Source organism: Hydra vulgaris, chromosome 04, assembly GCF_038396675.1.
Source record: "Hydra vulgaris chromosome 04, alternate assembly HydraT2T_AEP".
Classification (NCBI taxonomy): Eukaryota; Metazoa; Cnidaria; class Hydrozoa; order Anthoathecata; family Hydridae; genus Hydra; species Hydra vulgaris.
The window spans coordinates 7,094,209-7,118,793 of record NC_088923.1 but is presented as its reverse complement, the minus strand read 5'-3'; the positions used below and the strand labels follow the sequence as shown (position 1 = coordinate 7,118,793).

The window sequence follows — 24,585 nt, the reverse complement described above, 5'->3', positions numbered from 1 at the left end:
ACTTTTAATGAAGCTATAGAAATTTTTTATGGTTTTCGAAATATTTGAAACTTCAAAGTTTTCATAAAACAAATTAATAATTACTTTCTATTAAAATATTAGTTACTTATTTATTCTTAATACTTATTGCAATAAACAAAATTTATTTATATGTATTATATAAATAAATATGAAAATTCATTTATATGTATTATATGTACAAATTGTAAGTTAAACTATGGAAATTTTGCTGAATATATATATATATATATATATATATATATATATATATATATATATATATATATATATATATATATATATATATATAGTTACACACATGTATAAGTTATATAAATTACTTTACGCTAATTAAAAAGATTTAAAAAAACACTTTCATGCTGTAACTCAAGTTCCAATTTTTAAATCCATTCAAGTTATTTAAGTTATCTACAGGTTATATTCAATAACAACACAACAAAAGCAACAGCAACACTTATATTATTAGTTTTGGATTGATAAAATGTTTTTTTCTGCAAATAAACAGAATTGCAATAACTACCATAATGACGATGTACAATGTTCCAAATATGGCAACATAATCAAAAATGAACGCGGAAAAAGAAAAAGCCATCATTGCTCCAGCAGTAAAACCTGAAGATCGAACACTGTCTACAAATGTCAGAACATTTAAATTTACCATTTTAGCAAGCGTAATTACAAAATAAACATCTGTAATTATAGGTGCACCTGCATAACTTATCATATAAATAATACTCATTAAAATGTTTAAAGCTTTGTTATCAGGAATATATGAAAGAATAATGAAACCTGCGCTAACGAAGCAAAAACCTACTAAGCTTAAAACTGTTATTATCATCATCTTTTCATCAGAAAATGGTCTATATATAAATCTTATTAACAAGATGGCGCAGATTCCACTTACTCCAACATAACATATATTTATTTCCGTCACCGAAAGACTCATTTTCTCAATAATTAATAGCGGTAGCCAAATGTCTGTGTTAATGAAAAAAAATGCTATAAAAAAGTTTGAAAACAAAACCAATGCTGAATCAAAGCTAAAAAACAATACTTTTAAAATCGCTATTACGCTATGTTGATTTGAATTTATTGGTTGAAGTTTTGCTGTTTTAAATACGGTTGTTGCTTCGTTTTCTCTGTCGTCTTCTAATAATGGTAGTATATCATCGATATGTAACTTATTTATTTTACCAATTGATAAAGTGTTTTTATCTAGTGTTTTATAATCAAGCTCTTTAGAAACATCATACACCATCGTCATGGAAAGAATCTCCATAATAAAACATAAAATACTCAAAAAAATCCCAGGAAAATTTACGTATTGTATATGCCAGTCACCTATAAAATAATTTATATTCTTAAAAAAGAAATTTATGCCCGGGCCTAGCATAAACCCAAAATATACCATTGTTGATAAGATTGATAGCTTTGAATTTATTTCATTTGCTTGGTAACAGCGAATTGTTTCGCTGTAAATGATAGATTTTAATGCTCCGCCAAAGCCAGATAAAACTCTTCCTCCAATTAAAAATAACGGTGAAAAGGGAAGACTATAGATCACATTCCCAGTAAGCATATACATGTTGCATATTAAAAAACAAGTATTGATGTTTCGACTTCTATCAACATATCTTCCAACAACCGGTGTTGTTATAGTAGATGCAAACATATATGACACGGAAACAAGACCATAAATTAGTTTTGGATTATTTGTGATAATCATTTCCTTTATATACGACCATAATGTTACAACAGTAAGACTTGTTTCCATTCCAATAATAATCATTTGAATAGAAAACGCAATAAAAGTATGTTTTCTTTTCTGCAACCATTTTTTGTGCTTCTAAAGTAAGGTTTAAATTATTAACACAACATAACAGTATAGAAATAAGTATTATTTAATTTTATTTTTATACTGTTGTATAAGTAATATTTATGAATTGATGAGTCAAATATTTTTAATTAATTCTTATAAAATACAACTCAAACATAAGAAATATTTATTTAAAAACATTGCATAAGAGCGTTAAATTGTAAATACTACCAAAACGAGGTAAAATAATATACTTTGAATTATTAAACAAACCAAGAACCTTAAAGTTTTTTGACTTTAAAATATGTTTATTTATGCTATTTTATAATAACGATAATGTTGAGATTTTTGAATTTAGATGTGTTATTAGTTTTTAAAGCAGCATTATTTGATATTTAGTAAAAATATATTTCAGACATAGATCAAATTTCAAACTTATGTGTATATATGCTTTTACTAAATAAGCATGATTTTCGCAAAGTTTCTGTTGTTAGAGCCTTGGAACAACAATTCTACCTCCAATTAAAAATGACGATGAAAAGGGAAGACTGTAGATTACATTCCCAGTAAGCATATAAATGTTGCACTGCAAAAAACAAGTATTGATGTTTCAACGTCTATCAACATATCTTCCAACAAATAATGTTGTTATGGAAGATGCTAACATGTATGACACGGACACAAGACCAAAAATTAGTTTTGGATTATTTGTGATAATCGTTTCCTTTATATACGACCATAATGTTACAACAATAAGACTTTTTTCCATTCCGATAATAATCGTTTGAATAGAAAACAAAGAATATATGCAGTCATAGATTTCGAATTTTATCATAAAAGATTTTAGTATTTGAAAGATTTGACAATGTAAAGTTTAATACTTTTTTTAAACAAAATTTTTGAGAAGTTTTAGTGATTTGCTGAATTAAGGTAACTCTGGAAAATAAAAACATGATTTTTGTCAAAATTTAACAAAAAGTAAATTTCTGATCTACTTAATTATAAAATTATTTTTGCTTTCTATAATGTATATAATGAACAAGTTTTTTCAACCAAATTGCCAAAATAATGATGCAATTTTGAACTAGAAACTTATTATTTTCCCTAGAAACCTGGCAATATGCAATTACCCTTGAAAACTGGCAACATGCAAACACCCTAATAAAAGTAGTTTAATACAGTTTTTCAATTATTTTTTGAGGCTATACTTTAAATCCACTTAAAGTGACAACTAGTTTTTGAAACTTAAAAGGATAAGCATTTTTGACTTTCAAAAATGTTTAAGCTTTTAAAGTTTAGATAAAAATTATTCCAACTGACTTTAAAGTATAGCTTTAACACTTTTTTTAAAATTGTATTAAACTGCATTTTATAGGGCATTTCCATGTTGCTAGAGGCTTTCCAGGGAATTAGTGAAATCACTTTGCAGGTCTTTACAATATTACATTACCTGATATACACATTAAATAGTAGTGAATATTTTCTATAAATATTTATATTTATTTAAAGTAAACATTTAAATTTATTTTCAGTAAATATTTATATTTATTTTCTATAAATATTTATATTTATTTTCTATGAATATTTGTATTTTTTATAGATATTTATATTTATTTTCTATAAATATTTATATTTATTTTCTATAAGTATTTATATTTATTTTCTATAAAGATTTATATTTATTTTCAACAAATATTTTATTATTTATATTTATTTAAATAATATAATGTACCAAACTTGACAAAACATTTAAAATTGTTGCTGTCAATGTCAAAAGTATTCATTTTGTAAAAAAGTCTTTCACAAAAAGAATTTTAACATAAAACATTTGGTACGGGAGATAATTGAATCAAATACAATCCCGACATTTGTAACTTTGTGTAAACTGACTTTAATATACAGGAGTATGGGGTTGAAAAAAAGTCATAACCCTATTCGATTTTGACATAAAATCAATTTTTCAAAGGCGGGGTGAACTTTTTTCAAAAGATATGCAAATAATAGTTCATTTCGTGCTTTTCAGGTAAAAGTTCATTAAAATACAGTATAGGAGCATGAGGTTGAGAAAAAGTCATAACTCTAATATATTGCCATTCTTTAATATTCAAATGTTGACAATGTTGCGATAGTTGTTTTCAGTATATAGCTGAGTTTTGCTAGAGTTAAAATTCACAAACCACTGCAAGCACCCAGATGTTACAAAAGGATGATCAGATTCAAGATCATGTTCTTGTTCCAAGCAATCAAAAAGAAAAGACTTTTTGATATGACAATTGAGTAGTCATCAAATAACCCCACTTTAGATTTCAAAGTTTTCATAAAGATCGTTTATGTAGATAAGAAACAATACAGGATAATAGATAGAACCTAAAGATATCTGAAAAACTACTGGAAAAGAAGAAGAGTGTTAGCTTCCAAGGATGACTTTAATGAAGCGGTTAAAATTAATTCATTTGATAATCTCATTAATTTTCACAGATACACCATATGAAGCAAACTCATGAAGAAGAACAGCAGGCTAAACTTTATCAAAAGTTGTAGATATGTAATAGCAATTGTTCTTTCTCGTCGATTCCATTTAACAGCAGTTAGCAAATCAACCATAAAACGATAAGATAGGAAACCATATTAATTGTCATAAAGTTAGTTATTCAACTCAAGATGGGATGTTAGAAACGTGTTGATTAAAGACCTTGCTGTTTCATATTTCAGCTAATAGAAAAAAGAAGACTGATTTAAAAATAGTTTGAGGGGTTAGAAGTAATTTGAATGTCTGACAATTGGTTAACTTGTTTAACTGGATTGGTAGAAAGAGTATGGTCATTAAATTCAAGAGTCAATTATAAATCTTATGATCATACTTATCCTGCAATAAAAGTCCCATAAGTAAGAGATTTTAGACTTACCATTGTTAATGACATTGTTAAATATTTTCCAAAAGTCTCAAGAGACTATCTACTGAGATAAGATATAAGATTTAAAAAACTAGCTATAATGGAGTATAACTTTAAACTGCAACTTTTTTAATTGACTTCTTGCAATAATAAATAAACGTTATAAATAGCTATAACAGGTATAAATAAAGGTATGAGCTACGTAATATAATGAGGCTTGACTTAGAACTAACTTAAAGGAGTAAAGTCTTTCATATTTGCTTCAATCCAGGAGGATACGCATGAGAAGCAATTATCAGCGGAGAGGTGTTATACATTAACCCAAGGACTATCACATAAAAGTCAAAAAAAGAAACCCAGTCAGCTTTTGGGAAGTAGTATGCAGTGTTGTTATAGGGTGAGTCCAAAGAAAAAGTTTGAGATGAAAGATTTATAAAAGTAATTGCATGGTCGGAACTATCTAAAGAGAGCAAGGAGAAACTGAACGAAAGCTAGAGATACAGACAAAACTCAAATCAAGGAGTGAAGTTAAATGATCAGAGTAGTCTGTAAAACAACTCATCAAGTCTTTTTTTGAGCAAGAGATTAGGAAATAAAAAGTTTATGGGCTTTAGAGTTGGCAGGGTCAGTGGTGTTAGAGCCAAGCTATTTAGTGTGATGAGCATTATATATGGGCATCGTTTAAGTTAAAAAAGAAGTTGACTTGTTCATAAATAGAACATAGCATCCAAAGCAATGAGCTACGCCGTTTTCTCAGTTTTGCTACTTAACTAAAAATCATAACTTAGGGCTCCTTATGTGGAATAATGTACAACAATAGCACTAGCAGGTAAACCATCAATGCGCAGCATAGCACTGTTAATGCTATAATATTTTACAGCTGTTAATGGAATCAGCCTCTTCAAGAGCTACCATAGAGTTCAGGAAACCATACTACCAGCCAGCTTTAGAATCATTAAACTAAGTCTTAGAGCTGTACCCTCATTAGAAGACTAAAGGAAGTCACTATCAAGAAGACACAAGTAAAAATCTATGAGTAGAGTCTAGAAAAGCATTCATCATCCTAGATAGGAAACAATGTAAAATAAATTTACATATTTACCTGTAAAATTTAAACATCTTTTACAAGGTGGGCATGAGACAGGTATTCCTGGGTTACATTATACCAGTTGCAGGGTGATCGTTATGATCTTGAACTGACCTGACCTAATCTAGAGTAGAAAAAAAAATTACTTTCTCTAAGCAGTACTTATAAACTTTAAACGAGATACTTTAAAAATGTATAAGCTAAAACATTACATCTAACAAAACACTAGAAGTTAAGGCGAGCATTAGTTTTATAGTTAGAGACACTATTTGGTAACTGAGCTCACACTATACCAGAGGGTATAGTATAGTAACACCACGCCAGAAAAAGACAGAACACAAACATACATATATTGTAAACTACAGGTAATCTTACATGGTAACTTAGACACCTTCAAATATATAGAAGAGACAATCGCTATAAACATAACAGGTATTGATGACAGGAAGTAACTTCTTCTCGCCTTTACTTTAAAAGCAAATAATTTTAAGGCAGCAGGACATAGAACAGGTTTCACTGGATTACATGTTTCCAGTAGTAGAGTGATCACGATGACTATACGCGTGACCTGAAACATAAAATAATTTTCAAATTTTTGCAAGTTTTGAGTCTGTTCTAGCTTGCGTCATATTTGAATCATTTTAAACAACAAACAGACTGATATTTTATGAGTAACATAAGTTTTTTATGTGCAACATGAGTTTTTCTAGCATTGTAAAAACATACTTTGACACCTGATTAAAAAAAAACTCTTGATTGTAAATGGAGTAAACTATTTTAACAATATTTTAAATTTTTTTGTATGCTTTTATGTACTTGTGAATAGAATTATATATAAAAAAAGATTTTTTAACTGATATGTAGCTATGCATAGTTATAGTCACACATGGACTTCACCAATGCTATACCTTATAAAGGAGTGTCAATATATAGTTAATATATGCTTTCTACATGTGGGCCAGGTAACAATTTCACGCACAAATATAGTGTAACACTTGTTCTTTTTTATTTTAGTTTTCAGTGGTATAAGTATTTAAGCCACACATGTACCATACCAATGCCATCACACAAACAAGAGTGGTAAGCAGTCAGAGGCGGCTGAAAAGCTAAATTTGGATGGTTTAACTCAGAGCAGGGCATGATAAAGAATGTTAACAATAAATTTGTGGCAGCATCAATTGGACACTGCTGGCTCTCCTATAGGCTGTTCATTAAAAAATTATATAGAAATGCTGAATTTGCCATTTTTGTATTAGCAGTGAATCTTTTATTGATTACTATGCCACAATATAATTTTTATGCATGTGTAAATAATCGCTGCTACAGATATAGGTAAGCTATATCATTTCTCTTTAACATTTATAAGTAACTTGGTTTAAGTACTACCTATTTAAAAAAAAGCCTAATTAATTGTCTTCCTTTATGGCAAGGAAAACGAATATTTAAAGATGCAGTCTGGGGCAAGATGATGGGGGCAAACTACCTAGCTTGCCATCTTGCCCGGGTATCGTAATTTATTAAACTAACCGTGATTATGATTCATAATAATGATATATTCTGAACAGATTTTAAGAAAAATATTAAATTGAATCTTGTAATTAATTGACCTAACCTCTTAGTTTAAATCCTCCTATTGAATCTGTATTCAAATCTGTAAAATCTGAGTCCTGAAATTTTTTTTACAAAAACGTTAGTTTTTTTTTTCATGAGAGGAAGTCTTTATTACACAGCAAGAAGATTTGAAATTTTACATAAATGCAATGGACAGAATGTTTTTTGAATTAATAAAAAAACAGTAGAAAAGAATAATTTTTGGCTTTCCTGAAAAATCTGGTATTTCGCATTCAACAAGAACACATAGATGGCCGGAGAATATTGGCTGGATAATATACAAAAAAAACTTAAACTTAGTTTACGCAAACCAGATGCAACTTATAGCCACTGTAGGGATAACGGCTGGAGCAACAATAAAATCTTTTAAACTATTTTTGAAGCACTTTTATCTAGACGTAAAACCAAGCAAAGAATCTCCTGCTCTATTGATTATTGACATACAAAAAACTCACATAACTTTGGAGGCTATATTATAGAGAGAAAAATATCATCATGATTGAGTTGCAGCTCCACACATCACATCGTCTCCAGCCCCTTGATGTGTCATTTTTTGGCCTATCAAAGACCTACTATAGCAATGTCACAACTTTTTAGTCGCTTAACCAGGGTGACATATCACAGACAAAAGTAGTGGTGATTGTTTTAAGCACCACTTACTTGAGCAGCAACAGTTGGAAATGTCGTTAATTCACTTGTCTTTAGCAAACATGAATTTACTGCTTTAAAAACTACATTACGCTTACTTTACATTACGCTTTTATTTTTACGCATTACATAACATTACATTACGCTTAATTTGATAGTTTGTAAGATGTAAAAACACAGTTATGATTTATTAAACCATGTAAAATATTCATATAATAAAAAATGTTCAACTATTTTCTGTATTGTCATCTTGCTCAAAGGTCAAAGTCATCTTACTCCAGTATTGGGGTAAGATGACGATTTGTTAAGGTTGTGAAAAAATAAAATTAATTTTAATTTTTTCACAACCTTAAATAGCTCTTTGTGATAATAAATGTTAGTATATTTAATATCACAAAGGGTTACTTTAACATCTTCATGTAAAATTAATTTTACTATCCTTGAAAATAAATTAAAAATCATCAACATAACATAGTCATCTTGCCACGGTCTCCCCTATATATTAATTTTTAACTTCAATTCTAAAAAACAAAAGCTGTCAACAAGTAAAAAAAAAACATTTATAGCCAACTGTTATTGTTTCTATTTGATTGATTTTAAACTAAAACTTTAGGAAACTTCTAACGGTGCTCCCCATTCACTATTTAATCGAATTACAATCGATTGCATGTCCAAATTAAATTAGGTAACCTAATTCTAATAGTTTCCTAAGACTTTGGAATATGTTTACTAGTTTCTTATAAACAAGTAAAAACCTTTAATTAAATTCATTTAAAAAAAGTTTAACTCGCTTGCCCATCAGATTTGAATAATTTAAACTATAATAAAAAAAGTATTACAACAAAAATTAGTTTTTTTTATTATTATTTGTTTAAAAATTAATTTACCTCTATTATTTTTTTAAAGTTTGATTGTTTACTCACATTTATCTTATATATAGGGTTCTCATACCCCCAAATTTCCCCAGAGATCTTCGGATTTTAAGGCCAAAAATAAGGTTCTGGAGAGTTTCAGAGAAAATTAAGAAACCTCCTCTTTTCGTAGGTTTCTATAAAAATCTTCTATTAAATACTTAAACTATTTCACAAATGAAGAAATATTGTTACATTGTAATCATTGTTATCCATAACTTGATTTTTTGAAAAAGTCACTTTCAAAATAAACAGCTTTTACATAGAATTGAGGACGAAAAAATTATTAAATGTATAATCATCTTAGACACCAATCCATTGCTCAAACAACACGTATTTTTCTCTCTCAATTGCATAAAGTTTAAAAACGCGCGTGCATCCAAACTCGCGAACACAAGGACCATGAACGTTAAACATTAAGGTTAAATAGTATTTTAGCTGTGACTACAAAAGAAGTTATTCCTTGAAATAATAATTTAACGTTTAGCTTAAAAGGTCAAAGGTTTCGCAAGTTGGTAAATGTTAAACCATGAGTATCACAACCCTAAGATTGTTATAATTAAAAGATATTTCAATCAAAGAGCATTACATCTAGAAGATGAATTTTTTTGTAAATACCTTTAAACAACTTTAAAAAAATGATATTGTAAATGGTATTGTAGGCCTAATTAGTAGTTGATACATCTATTTCTAGATGTTTTCAATTTAAAATTTCCCGCTGTGATTAAGCAATACACGGATTTATAGTCTCAGTTTCATTCCGCAAATTATGTCAAAATTGCTTAGAAAAGTACAAATTTCAAAAATTTGAGATTTGAGAAAAAATTTGAGAATTAGTATATGACATATTGATATTACCTTGATATGGAATCTTTGATATTAAATTTTTTTAAAGCTGAATATCATTCCTAGCCAAATTAATCACTAACTTAAGTTCGAAATATTTATCTTACTAAACAATTTTGTGATAATTTACGAAACGGAACTGAGACTATAAACCCGTGTATTAAGCTAAAGCTAAATAAAACAAAAGCAAACACTAAGAAAGACAATTAAAAATAGAAACAAAAGAAAGCTAATAATAATAATGACGACAGACCTTGATGTTTAAGACCATCTTTTTTTTGTTTGTTTTGTTTGTTTTTTATTAAATATTGTTTTATTTTAGGGGCTAAAGATATCACTTTAATGCAACACAACACAAAAAATGTTTCAAATCTGTTGCGTCTTCAAGAACAATCCAGTTATTTTTACAGCCTAAACAAGATAGCCTACTTTAGGAAAAACTTCATGCTGATAAAGGTGCATTGGCATTTCATACAGTAAGTCATCACCAGTCTTTCAATTCAATAGATTATGTCAACATATTGCACGAAACTGTGCAATTTACTGTCACAAACTAATGAATGACAATATGCTGACTCAAAAAAAGTTAAAGAGTTCACATGTGCATGAGCAAAATCACAAGCAGTAACTAAGCAAATTCTAAATATGGATCAAAAATAGATTGCTTTGCTGGGGATAACATCAACACTAACATTGTAGGTAACAACAGGCGTCAGAGCACTAATGTGTATAGCTTTTTGAAAAGAGTCCTCAACCCTAAAATGTTGAAATCTAGATGCCGTGCTCATGTTTTGCTCAACTGTATCCAAATCGTTTTTTAGAAATGACTTTCCATTAATGTAGAGTCAATTATTTTAAAAATATTCAATTACTACTTAATATATACAGTAAAAACTGAAGAACAAATGTGCTTTTGTAATTTTGTAGATGTAGAATACAAACAATTGTTATACCTCTTAAACATGAGGTTGTTGTCTTTGTTTTCTTGTGTAAATAGAGTCTTACAAATATAACAAGCTCTCAAATCCTATTTTCAATCTTAGGAATCTGTACCTGTTATCATTAAAAATTTCTTTAATGATTGTTTTAATGAGGCTAGACTTTTTTGTAGTTTTTTTTTTTTTTAATCTTATTTAGGTGTCCCAAGAAGTCCTTACCGTCTTAACACATAACACCGCGGATAAGAATTTAATTGGAAGTTCACGCCTCCTTCCTAACTAATGTCCCAAAACTTGCCCAGAGGTGCAATTTGAACCACGGATCCTTTGTTTCTGAGACAATAGCGCTTCCATTGCGCCTCGGCTGTTCCTTTTATATGCCTGTATGTATGTATGTATGTATGTATGTATGTATGTATGTATGTATGTATGTATGTATGTATGTATGTATGTATGTATGTATGTATGTATGTATGTATGTATGTATGTATGTATGTATGTATGTATGTATGTATGTATGTATGTATGTATGTATGTATGTATGTATGTATGTATGTATGTATGTATGTATGTATGTATGTATGTATGTATGTATGTATGTATGTATGTATGTATGTATGTATGTATGTATGTATGTATGTATGAATGTATGTATGTATGAATGTATGTATGTATGTATGTATGTATGTATGTATGCATGTATGTATGTATGTATGTATGTATGTATGTATGTATGTATGTATGTATGTATGTATGTATGTATGTATGTATGTATGTATGTATGTATGTATGTATGTATGTATGTATGTATGTATGTATGTATGTATGTATGTATGTATGTATGTATGTATGTATGTATGTATGTATGTATGTATGTATGTATGTATGTATGTATGTATGTATGTATGTATGTATGTATGTATGTATGTATGTATGTATGTATGTATGTATGTATGTATGTATGTATGTATGTATGTATGTATGTATGTATGTATGTATGTATGTATGTATGTATGTATGTATGTATGTATGTATGTATGTATGTATGTATGTATGTATGTATGTATGTATGTATGTATGTATGTATGTATGTATGTATGTATGTATGTATGTATGTATGTATGTATGTATGTATGTATGTATGTATGTATGTATGTATGTATGTGTGTATGTATGTATGTATGCACTGCTTTATCTATGTATTCTATGAGAGAACTGTGTATCGTGAAAAGGAGAAGAATAGTTTAGCCAAAAATCTATATCCTAGAATAAATTCTTGAATTTCTGACTGACAAAAAAAGTAATAAAATTTATTTAAAATCTTTAAAAGTTTAAATTATTTTCAAGAAAATGAAATATAATAAATATTGAGATAAATGTATCTGTTGAATTTTCGAATGTATTTGAATGAGAGAGCTCAATTATGTACGTTAATAAATAGCCGTATGAATAACAAGAGTTCGAAGCTTACAGTTGAATGAAACTGGACAGTATCTCTTCTTGGGATTAAGTTGAAAATTTGATTTTATTTGTAAATAAAGAAGCTCTTTGTCATAATAACGAACTATTGTGACCAAAATTCCAAATTTGTGAAGTTTATAAAAAGTTATAAAATAAAGGTGAAAAATATTGTGGAAGAAACGAAGAAAAACAAGATAAATTTAAATAACGCAACAAGTAAAAACTTTTTAACTATATTTGGTTCTAGTATTTTAGTAACCTGCCAGATAAATGATGTGGTTCTGAGCTGTTGAAATAGTGCAATTTTTTATTGCATTTCAAGCCCTAACGCCTGTGTAGTGCGATTGTTGCGATTGTTCTTTTCTCCACCACTAATGTCTTGTGGTGGAGAAAAGAAAAAAAATGATTGTCAGTAAAATTATATTTTAAAATATAATTTTAAAGCATAGTTCTGTCATGCGTTTTATGAATATTTGTTATCAAATAAAAACTTAAAGATAGTTGGTATGATCTATATTTTAATCCCTGTTTATAGTTCTTGCTGTGTTCTTAAAAATGAATGGTCCGATGAAAGTGATATTGCATTCAAAATAATTCAGCAAAATTTTATTAAACACATAACTATATCTTATCTATGTCTATGCAACATAACCTTACATTATTTAACAAATCTTGATAATGGGTTGGAATGCACCGGATGGGATATTTTGAATTCCGGCAGGAACCGGAATTGCCGGAGTTGTTAATAAAATTCCGGCTGGAACAAGAATTAGCCTTAAGTAATATTTTACCTTCAAAATTTAAAGTGACAACCTGTAATTCAGCATCGTGGCTTCATAATCTATATTTATAAACTTTTATACATATGTATACATATATATATATATATATATATATATATATATATATATATATATATATATATATATATATATATATATATATATATATATATATATACATATATATATATATATATAGACGATGTAAACGGAAATATTGTTATTGGTTCATATGACATAATTAAAAATATTCTCTTTAGGGTCTTTACGTGCTCAATAAACCAAGCAGTATTTCCCGACAAACTCAAAATAGCTAGAGTTACCCCAATTTTCAAAGGAGGAGAACTTACAAACCTCAGTCATTATCGCCCAATATCAGTTCTCCCAGTTTTTTCAAAAATTCTAGAAAGAATATTATATAATAAAAATTTTAACCACTTATCAGAAAACAAAATATTATATAATAACCAATATGGATTTAAAAAAAATAATTCTGCAGAACATGCAATACTTCAACTAACAAGAAATATTGGTGATTCATTTGAAACATCGAAATACACATTAGGTATTTTCATAGATCTATCGAAAGCTTTCGATACTATAGATCATGAAATTCTTTATAACAAACTAGAACAGAATCACTGGAAATACTTTATTATTACTAAAGAACTATTTAACTAATCGTAAACAGTTTATTCAAATAGACTCATCATTATCATCAAATTTATTAAACATAACTTGTGGAGTGCCACAAGGCTCAATACTAGGCCCAATGCTGTTCCTGATATACATCAATGATCTCTACAAAGCCTCAAACTTAATGACAATTATGTTTGCGGATTACACTAATCTTTTTTTAACCAGCAATGATCTAACAACATTATTTAGAAATATGAACACTGAGCTCATTAAAATCTCTGACTGGTTCAAATCAAACAAATTATCAATTAATATAGAAAAAACTAAATGGATGCTTTTTTACCCAAATTCAAAAAAAAAATTAATTCCAACTATTGCGCCACTTATTTTTGTTGACAATATTGAAATAAAGCGAACAAAAATTACAAAATTTTTAGGCATTTATATTGATGAAAATCTTAAATGGAAACACCACGTTAACAACCTAAATAACAAAATTGCTAGAACTATAGGAATATTATATAATCAAGAAGTTTCTTAAATAAACATACTTTAACTCAATTATATTATTCCTTTATTCACTGCCATATTAACTACGCTAACATTGCTTGGGGTAGTGTGAACAAAAGTATACTAGAACCTCTTTATCGTCAACAGAAACACATTGCACGTCTAATAAACTTTAAAGACCGTTTTACTCATGCCAGGCCTCTCTTACTTGAAATGAATATTTTAAATATATATCAGTTAAACGTTTATAATATTTTATGTTTTATGTGTAAATGTAAAACCAACGATTCCCCTTCTTCCTTTCATAACCTATACTCAATAAAAGAAAAAAACAAGTACAATCTACGAAATGATAATTCTATTCGACTACAATTTTCGCATACAAATTTTGGTGTTTCTTTCCGAGGAGCCTTTCTTTGGAATAAAATAGTTTTGAAACATTTTGACTTTTCTCATGAATGGACTTATACCTCTTATAAAAGGAAACTTAAGAAAATCATTTTGTCTATTGATAATATACTTTTATACTTTTAATAGGAAATTTATTTGAAAATTTCTATTTTTTATTTAAATTATGTTTTTCTTCTAATATTGTTAAACAGAGTTTTTTTTATTTATTTTAAAATATGTAACACGTAAATTTGTAACGAATTTGCAGCGGTTCTCGACGACAAGACCTTAAGGTCTTCTACGAGTCTCCGCATTCTTTTTTTTTTTTATTATTTATAGTAAAAATCCTTACTTGTAATTGTTTATATTATTATATCTTAACTTGTAATTTTATAAATATTGAAGAAATGTAAAAAAGGAAAAAAAAAAAAAAAAAAAATTTATATATATATATTTATATTTATATATATACATACATATATATAAATATATATATATATATATATATATATATATATATATATATATATATATATATATAACCTATATCATTATTTTGATCCTTGTTTCATTTAAATCTAATATGTTGTTTTTATTTGTTTCTTATTTGTATTTTATTTATTGAAAGTTTTCGCCTGCGCAATATTTATATTTAAAATTATTTCTTTGTTTTATATTTTTCCATTCAGGATAAATTTGAAATATTTACAGTTTTAGGCATAATATATTTTTTAGTTAATAAACTAGTTTCCAACTCTTTTTGCACCACAATATCCCTGAACTTTTAGAAATCCCAACATAATTGATTACTGCGAATATAACTACTTTGTGTTTGTTTAAAAAATTCGTATATTCTACTAGGTTTACCTATAGTTCTTCATTACCCTGTTGGACAATGATCTTTTAATTTACACAGCCTGTGTCGCATGTTTTAAAAAAAAGATAAATAGTTAATTCCGGTATTGCGGCCTTAAAATTAGTAATTCCGACCAAAACTGGAATGACCTAAAAGTTACATATCCCGGTCGGAATTCCGATCGGAACGGAATTTCCTAATAATTACTTTGGTTATTTGCATAATATGCCTAGGAAAAATCTAAACCTTAAAAAAACTCCTTGACGTTCTCGTTGCTTATTTTGTTGTTTTAAGCTTTTATGTAAATTTAATACTCATTCGATGGCATTGATTAACTTATACTTGGCGTACGAATACATTCTAACTTTGTCTTTTAATTAGGTGAAAAGTGAAAAAAGCTTTAATGAGCTAAAAGAGAATTAAAATAGATTGCGTTAATCAATTTGCAAATACCATTAGAGGCGTTTTGTTAATGAGGGTGGAATTATGAACTGTTGGAGGAAGTTAATTCTAACGATATATTGGAATATATGAAACAAAGTTCTAATTTATTATTAAAATTATTAAGTTAATTAAAAAGTATCGAAAATGTTTAATTTTTTTTAATACAAACTAATCCAGTCACTTGTTATATAAACCTGCTGTAACTATAAAGGTATAATTTTTTTTTTGACTGATTACTTTTTAAAGCACATTTATAGAACGTTGCTTACTAAATTCTCTCCTGATATTAGCCAGTTATCAATTATATCGATAAGTTAAAATTGGTGTCAGTTTTTTATAATTTTTAAAAGAATGTATATGACTTTCATAGAACCAATAAATTTAATGATACAAGTTAGTCTATTATAAAACGTATATCATTATATTTGAATCTCCTTGGGCCAAACCCACTCTAGTCTGCCTTTATTTCCAGTTGTGCTGAACAGGCAATTGCCTTAAACGAGTGAAGGAGGTGCGCTCAAAACTTTCTATAATATATTATAAAAATCCCACTTGTAAAAAATTACAAGATTTAAAATAAATTACAGGGTTGAGTTTTGATTATTTGAACAGAAAATTTTTTATATTTTCAATTGATAGTTGATAGCAAGCTATGTGCAGTCGAATATCAAACATAACCATCGCCTTTATTAGAAGCAAAATGAACCGCCACTTAATAGAAGCATGCGACCCACCACTTATTAAGCATTTATTCTTTTCAACAGTGTTGAAAGACTAAATATTTAGTTGACTTTATTCATGCTGAAACATGAATTATAAACTATAACTTAAAATTAAATTAAAAAATAATTTAAAAGACATAAAACTTTATATTAATGTTTCAAGTCTAATTTTAAATGTAATTCAAATTTTTTTTTTTTTTTTAATTTTTATTTTAGGTGCCCCAAGAAGTCCTAACGGTCTTGTCACAGAGCACCGCGGAAGTGCATTTAACCAGGAAGTTCACGCCTCCTTCCTTACCGTGACGCGAAAATATGTCCAGAGCTCGTTTCGAACCTGGAAATAATTCTCATTCTTCTAATAAATTAATTAATTAAATAAATAAATTAATTAAATTAATAAATTAAATAAATAAAGAAATAATTCTCATTCTTCTAATAAATTATAAAGAATTTATAAAATAAAAGTTTGAAAAATGGATATGTAATCATTAATGTGACAAACGGCAATTAAAATCATCAAATGCAACAACAACAACAAAAATAGGAAGTTTTTTTTTTTTTACCAATTTCCTCCCAACAAAAATGCTGCAAGGAATCAATAACTTTTTTTAAAGTCACCTGAAAGCAAAAAAGAGATCTGAAAAGTTAGAAAGCGGTTAAAAGATTTCATAAAAAACTGCAAATTGTAAATTTCAAGTTTAAAAAATAATCAATATTTATTCATAAAATTAAAATTTTTAGTTATATGAAGTTTTTGTTCATACCATTTTTTTTTCCGACAATTTGGGGTTCTTTCTTGGATTTAGATCATTTCTTCACCCTCTGTTATGTTTTCAAAATTTTATAAGTCATTCTCATTTGTACTAATTTGTTAAAAAAAATGCTGCATATATGCATTCTCATTAGTTTCTTTTTTGAAATGGCTCTAGAAGTTAAAAACCTGGAAACAAATTGCGCAATCTGACTGAATCTAATTTACTGCCTCCTGAGTCAGCAATGTCAACTTCTTTTGCTTGTTGTAAATGAGACTCTAAATGAAAGCACTAGTACTATCTATTGAAAGCTTTGGTTGTTGTCAATGGTTATTGAAATTTTTGGTATACATATTATGATTCTTTCTTCAACTAACTTAATTGTAAAGGTGGATCAACCATCATTGCAATTTACAGATCAAAATTTTTCTTGGATTTCTGAAAACCGCTGAGAAAGTTATATTTAAGTTTAAATCTCTCAAGCATATAGTATTTTGAGATCCATCTAATTGAGATAATTTAAGTTTTACTCTGGTTTTTTAACTGCTTTTAAATTTTCTTCAGCTTTTTTACAGCACTGGATGAGTGGTAAAAAATGTTAGAAAAACAACAACTGATCTACTTGAATTGTTCTCTGAAGAAAATCTTTTCAGAACAAATCTAAGAACAAAGCATACTAGATGTAAAGTATGTATAAAGCGTATTAGATTTTTATTCTCCGAATGTCACTCTTTATTGACAGATATAAAAATAGTTGCATTATTAGTTAACAATGCATGATCCTTTTTATGCAGATTTTCCCAAATTCAAAGCTTCATTAAAAAAAACTTGCTGATACTATATGTCTTCTTTGAGATTCAAAGAAATGTGTAACATATCTAGTTTCATACTTTGGTAATTATTAAGTTTAATGTTGGAGATATTTTTTCGTTGAGCTTGGTATACCTAATAATTATACTTTAATTAATAATGAATTGAACAAGGATATTCAAAGGTTAACATCAAAGAAAGTGCAATCAATACTTGATCAATTAATTGTTTGCTTGATTTTTTTAAAACTTCCTTTATAGTTTTAACTTTTTTTTTTAGTTGTATTTGCTATTTTTATATATTTAAATATTAATTATCTTTTATTACATTAATATGAATTTTTGTATTAATATGATTTTTTCAGGATATAATTGAAATGGTATCAAAAATTTTATTTAAAATTGGTTTTATTTTATTAGAAAATTGTTTGTTGATTTATTTAAGGTTAACTTTAGATAGTTAAAAAAAGATTTTTATTTAAAAGTTTTTTAGGAGATATAAGCAACCTAAATCTTTGTAGGATTCAAATTACAAAGCAACTGGATGCAAATATTTTCAAAAGATATAGATTAAACTGAACAATGAAATTAAACTGAATTATAAGATTAAACTGAATAATGAAAAGTTCATACATCCTCATTGTTAGCTTCCATCCTAATATAGATAAAACATTTGTAGTGTTACAATCTTCTTGAAACGACTTTTTAACTGCAATTACTTGTTTCAAAATGATTTGTAATTCAAACATTGTTTTTATATTCAAGCACTTTTATAATTATTTCATAGTTTATTTTATCCAATAGGATTACGCAATTATTGCACTGTTAATTTATCCAATAGGACCAGACCATATTAAATAGAAATTAATCCCATATTTTGTATAAAAGTAATGTTTCGTATCAAAACCTGTTCCAAAATGATTTGTTAAAATAATTCAAGCATTTCTTTAATAATCAAGCACTTTATTAGTTATTGCATTGTTAATTTTATCCAATAGAACCACACAATTTTTGCATTGTTAATTTTATCCAATAGGAGCAGACAATAATATTATATTAACAATTTTATTTTATTTTATTATATTATATTAATATAATATAATATATATTTTATTAAATTATATTATAATAATAACATCATACTAGTAATATTGTTATTATAATATATTCAATAGGACCAGACAATAATAAGACAAGAAAAGCTTTAATGATTTTAATAAAGTTCTATAATTAAATACGTCAAAATATTACGTTAATGCTGAATTCTAAAAGTTTTTTATGAAAAACGACTTTTTAAATATTAAATAGAAGTTAATCCAATATTTTCGTATTATTAAAAGCTTACAAAAATATTTGAAAATGAAAATCTAAAAAACTAGTAAACAATTTTAGGTATAAAAAATCAAATTTGTTTTTAAAACAAAAACAAAAAACAATTTCTTTATTTAATTCTCTACATTTTTAATTTAAGGTTGACATTTATAAATGGATATTTGTTCTATACAAAAATCTTATAACTTCAAAACATTAAATATTTAAAGATTTTCAAGGGCAAGGTAAAAAAAATATTTTTTTTATATTGCGCACTTCATCACATATCAGAGTAGGTTTCAAGAAAAAATACTGTTATATATAGTTAAAAATGCTCAATAAAAATAAACTGAATTAATGAAAAAAATGCAAAAGAACTATAAAAAAGAAAACAATTCAACACTGATATATTATATTGAAATAAATAAAACCTCACATGAATAATTAAAAATAATAAAAAACAAAACTGTTTTTAACTTGTTTTTTCAGTTTTATAGGATATAGTAAATACAAAAATCAAAGATAAAATATCCTTTATATTCAAATGGAAACAAGTTTCTATCTCTTTAGAAACAGCCCTGAAAATTTGAAGTCAGTTGTTTATCTGGTTAAAAGGTTATAAATGATTTTTTGTTCACAGTCAAATAAAAAAATGTTTGAACTTAAGTCGCAAAGTTTAAAATCAGTATCACAACTCTGAAGACATAAGGTAACATAATAAGACCAATATTGTTTGATACTGATTACTAATCAGGTAGTAAGTTTCATGCCTTTTTCGGCATTATCATATATATATATATATATATATATATATATATATATATATATATATATATATATATATATATATATATATATATATATATATATATATATATATATATATATATATATATATATATATATATATATATATATATATATATATATTATCAAAATTTAAACAGAAAATTGAATTATCAAAGAGGTGCATAGAGTGTGTGTACCGTAGGGAGCATGGTTACTTCTTATCTCATTGATGGAGAAAGAAAGGTGAGGATGTTCATACAAAAGAAATATATTATTGTTACTAAAAATCGAGTTGTTTTTTTCTTTAGCCTAAAGCTTAAAGTCTTATTACATGTAGAAATTAATTATAGCTATGACAAAAATCATTAAGTTTGATAGATGACTTGGTTTACCCACATATTGGTGTATATAGTTAAAATTAATTATATGCTAGTTTCGTGATTGAATTTACCGCTTCTAATCCTTCACTGTAAGCCAGAACAAATATTTTTGCAATAAATAAAATTTGTTCATATCAGCTTAATTTTTAATCGTTAATATTAAAATAGATTTGCTCTTTAAAAACAGATTTTATATCGCCTTTCAAGAAATATTTTCAAGTTATTATGACGTAGTTATTATCTTATTGTGGATTTAAAAAAATTTGTAAGTACTTTTTTATTATTATTGAACCATATAATTATATATACTATATATATGTATAATCAAAATTTGAAAATAATAATTACTAACATAGCTGTTAGTCATGTTCTTTCGAAAGATTGGTTTTGCAGCATTGTTTGTGTACAAAGTTGTACTGGGCTTTTGAAAGCAATTTGTTGGTGACGCAATCAGACATAATTCAATCGTGAATATTTTATTCACGATCGAATTATGTCTTGTTGGGTTTGGCAAACGATAAAAGTTAGTGATATCGGTATGTAGTTCAAAACACGGAATTTAGCATCTTTTTAAAAAATTGGCGTAATACTTGATTTAGTCTTTTCAACTTTCAATTGATTTTTGGAAAAAAAGCGCTATTAGAGGGGCAAATACAGCTGCACAATTTTTTAAGATGCGCGGATGAATACTATTTTACCCTGTTGATTTAGTTTCAACTAAATCTTTAACCTGGGTTTTAATCTCTTTGACGGCTATGTTGTTGTGTGAGAAGGGTGCATTGGGATTCTGTATGGTTGTCAAACTGTGGCATTTTACCTTCAAGAAAAAATTCCAAATGACAGCGCGCGTGGTTGTAGAAAATCCGTATGGTTTTTTAAGGGGTCTGATAAGATTTTAAACGCGTACTTGTATTGCAAGTGTTGTACAAGGAGTTGTGCCGATACAGTTATAATAAACTCCACAGACAATACATCTCTTTTTAAATGGCTTTTTTGTTTTTGCAAGTACTTTGATACAATCAATCTCAGAATTGAAATAAAAATCTGAACTTTTCTGTCACTTTTCCTTATGCAAAGAATACACATAAACTTTCTATACACTTCATATCCTTTGAAAAACGTAGGTGAACGTAATTATATATATATATATATATATATATATATATATATATATATATATATATATATATATATATATATATATATATATATATATATTTATATACTTCCTGTAAAATATTTTTTTCTATAAATTGAATTTTTTTTGAGATTTAGTAACTCTTCCTGAGGATCCAGCAATGGTGAAACTTAAAGTTGAAGAAAAAAGTTTGATGAGTGTTTTTTACTGATTTATTATTGCTTTGTTCTTTAAGAGCATTGAGCACTTTATTTGTATTGTATATATATATATATACATATATATATATATATATATATATATATATATATATATATATATATATACAGTGGTTGGCCATCACATTAGGACCACAAGTTTTCTTTATAATTTATTTCAAATAGATTCCTTAAACCCACATATGATAAAATAAATATGATATAGTTTTATGTTACATGTCAAGTTATTTTATTCTTAGTAATATTTAATAAAAATTTTATCCATTGGCAATTCTGGGTGTGAGCAATCACCTGTTATAGTCAAATTGGTGCATATTGGACAATTTAAGGTTATTTTTAGTTTTTAGTGTAGTTTAAGTTTAAACGTAATTTATTTTAATTTAAAGCAGTTGTGCTTTATTTAATTAATCAATTTTTTTAACTAAATAATAATCATTACGTCATTATCTTTGAATAAAGGATTTTACGTTTTTTTTCTGTTTATATAAAGACACCAAAGTCAAGCCATTTTTTTTAAGTTTTTTATTTATATTTTCAGCTATGTAAAAAAAAAGTGATACGTCACCAACAAAAGTTAGTCTAATTAGATGTATTCAAAAATATTCTCAGCGAAAAATTGCACATACTGTAAAGGTTTCTTACCAAACTGTAATGCGAATGAGAAAAAAAATGGATACAGGGGAAGAATTTGGTCCAGGCAAACCACCTTCTAAACGCTAGACAACACCAAGAGCGGACTGTATAATTTGAAATATCTTCATGGAATACAGAAAAAAGCTACAAAACGTATTGACTAAGCTTATCCAAGAAGTTGGTGTTGTTGTTTCAGGCCAGACCATTCGCTGAAGGCTGAAGGAAGAGGGATTGATGTGTCATCGTGCAGCCACGAAACCAAAACTTCACTCATGAAAAAAAAAAAAGACTTGAATGGGCTCGAAACTATTGTCACTGGTCTGCACAGTGGGCCGGATATTAGGCATATGGTGGACAAAATTACTTTGATCTTTTTTTTTATTACTAAAACCCTTTATATGTTCAAAGAATCACTTTTTATTATGATATATTTACTTTTATTATAAATTTTAGTTAAATAGTTGCCAATACTAAAAATTATTTAACAAACTTTATAAAACTTTAAAAACGCGGATTTAAATTTTTTTAATTTAAAATCATATAACTTCTTGTTATATGATTTTAAATTAAAAAAATTGTTATATGATTTTAAATTAAAAAAATTGTGAAACTGATTAACAAACTCTTCTGGTGGAATAAACTTAAAATAAAAATTGATGCAAGAAACTTTAAAAATAAAAATGCGCACTTACTTCGGAAAAAATGAAAATTTACCACTAGATTTGAAACTCTATTATCGATATTGTTATAATCGATTTGAAATATATAAATAAATATATAGGAACAAATAAAAAATATAAATAAGTGAATAGATTTCAAACTCTATTATTGATATTATTACATGTTCTCGACGTTTTGAATAAGCCTTTAGATTATTTATCATCTCTATATATATTAATGTATTACTTTTATTTTTAATATATTGGCCGCAGATTCTGGGTGGATGATATTACAACGTTTTTATTATCATAAAGTCTACTGAGTTCTAAAGTTACTATACAAATAATCAACAGGCACTCTTCATACGTCACTATTTTTATTTTAACTTACCTGCTTGTAAACACTATATCCTATAGCACCATCAAAACCAGCCTTGCATATAAACGTTAGTTTAGTTAATTCTTTGGCATTGCGATTACCACAGTAGTTTGTATATCATATAGCTTTTTGAGAGTGTGTTTTAGATCTTTTAGCGATATTTCTACTGACTAGCCATCTATTTGAATGTTCTTTGGATAGCATTTAGCTTTTGAAGATCTTATACTATTATATAAAGAATATGTGGCAGCCTTTTTTTTCAGCACCATTTCTTAGAAGCTGGTATGTTGATTTTGATATATCACCATTAATAGTTAATGATAAAGTTTCATCTGGTGAATATATCTAAGCAGGTTTAATGGGGTTTTTATTTCAAATTTCAGAAATTTTTGTGCCAGTTTCGTATTTTAACTCACTTCTTAGTTTTAATTTTATTGCATGAAGTAATTTATGGCTAAATAAAATATTACTAACATTCTTAGGTTTATTTTTTTTGTTCTGTTACAAGCTTTTGAAAAGAGCCACATGGTTTCCCAACTTTATTAACTGATGATTTGGTATTTAATGTACCGTAGGTGTATTGAAAATCTTGAGCTAACCAATTTTCATTACTTCTCTCAAAATGAGTATTAACATTGTTTGCAGCTATTAACATTATAATTATATAATTTTTTTCACTTAGGATCCTCTAGTTTAATATCTGCAGAAACTAGAACAGTTAATTTCAATGAAAAGAATGGTATATCATTAGAAACTAGTTTATTTTGTTGTGAAAGTCCGTAAATGTCACCAATTTTTATTTTATTACTAAACAAAAAAGCAAAAAAATTGTCAAGTAAAACAGTGCAATTTGTATTGAACTAAATAACAAACAAAGTAACGTGTATTTTTGTTTACAAGAAATAAAAGTTGATTTCAAGCAAATAATATAAGTTACAAGT

At 27.0% G+C, this 24,585-nt stretch overlaps 1 protein-coding gene across 4 annotated transcripts in view; it reads right to left on the bottom strand.

Moving 5' to 3' along the window:
* Window positions 1–319: 319 nt before the first annotated feature.
* LOC136079536 (uncharacterized) overlaps window positions 320–24,585 on the bottom strand; it is a 49,939-nt gene continuing 25,673 nt past the window's right edge. For 2 of the 4 annotated variants that reach the window (XM_065795339.1, XM_065795340.1), the window contains exons 8-10: window positions 6,194–6,386; window positions 5,834–5,942; window positions 320–1,867 (exon numbers count right to left, since the gene is read on the bottom strand). In XM_065795339.1, the coding sequence (XP_065651411.1) occupies window positions 476–1,810 (1,335 nt within the window). In that variant the 5' untranslated portion in view covers window positions 1,811–1,867; window positions 5,834–5,942; window positions 6,194–6,386 and the 3' untranslated portion in view covers window positions 320–475. Of the gene's footprint in view, window positions 1,868–5,833; window positions 5,943–6,193; window positions 6,387–18,770; window positions 18,934–24,585 lie in introns of those variants that run through there. The other 2 variants (XM_065795341.1, XM_065795338.1) reach the window with 2 other exon arrangements.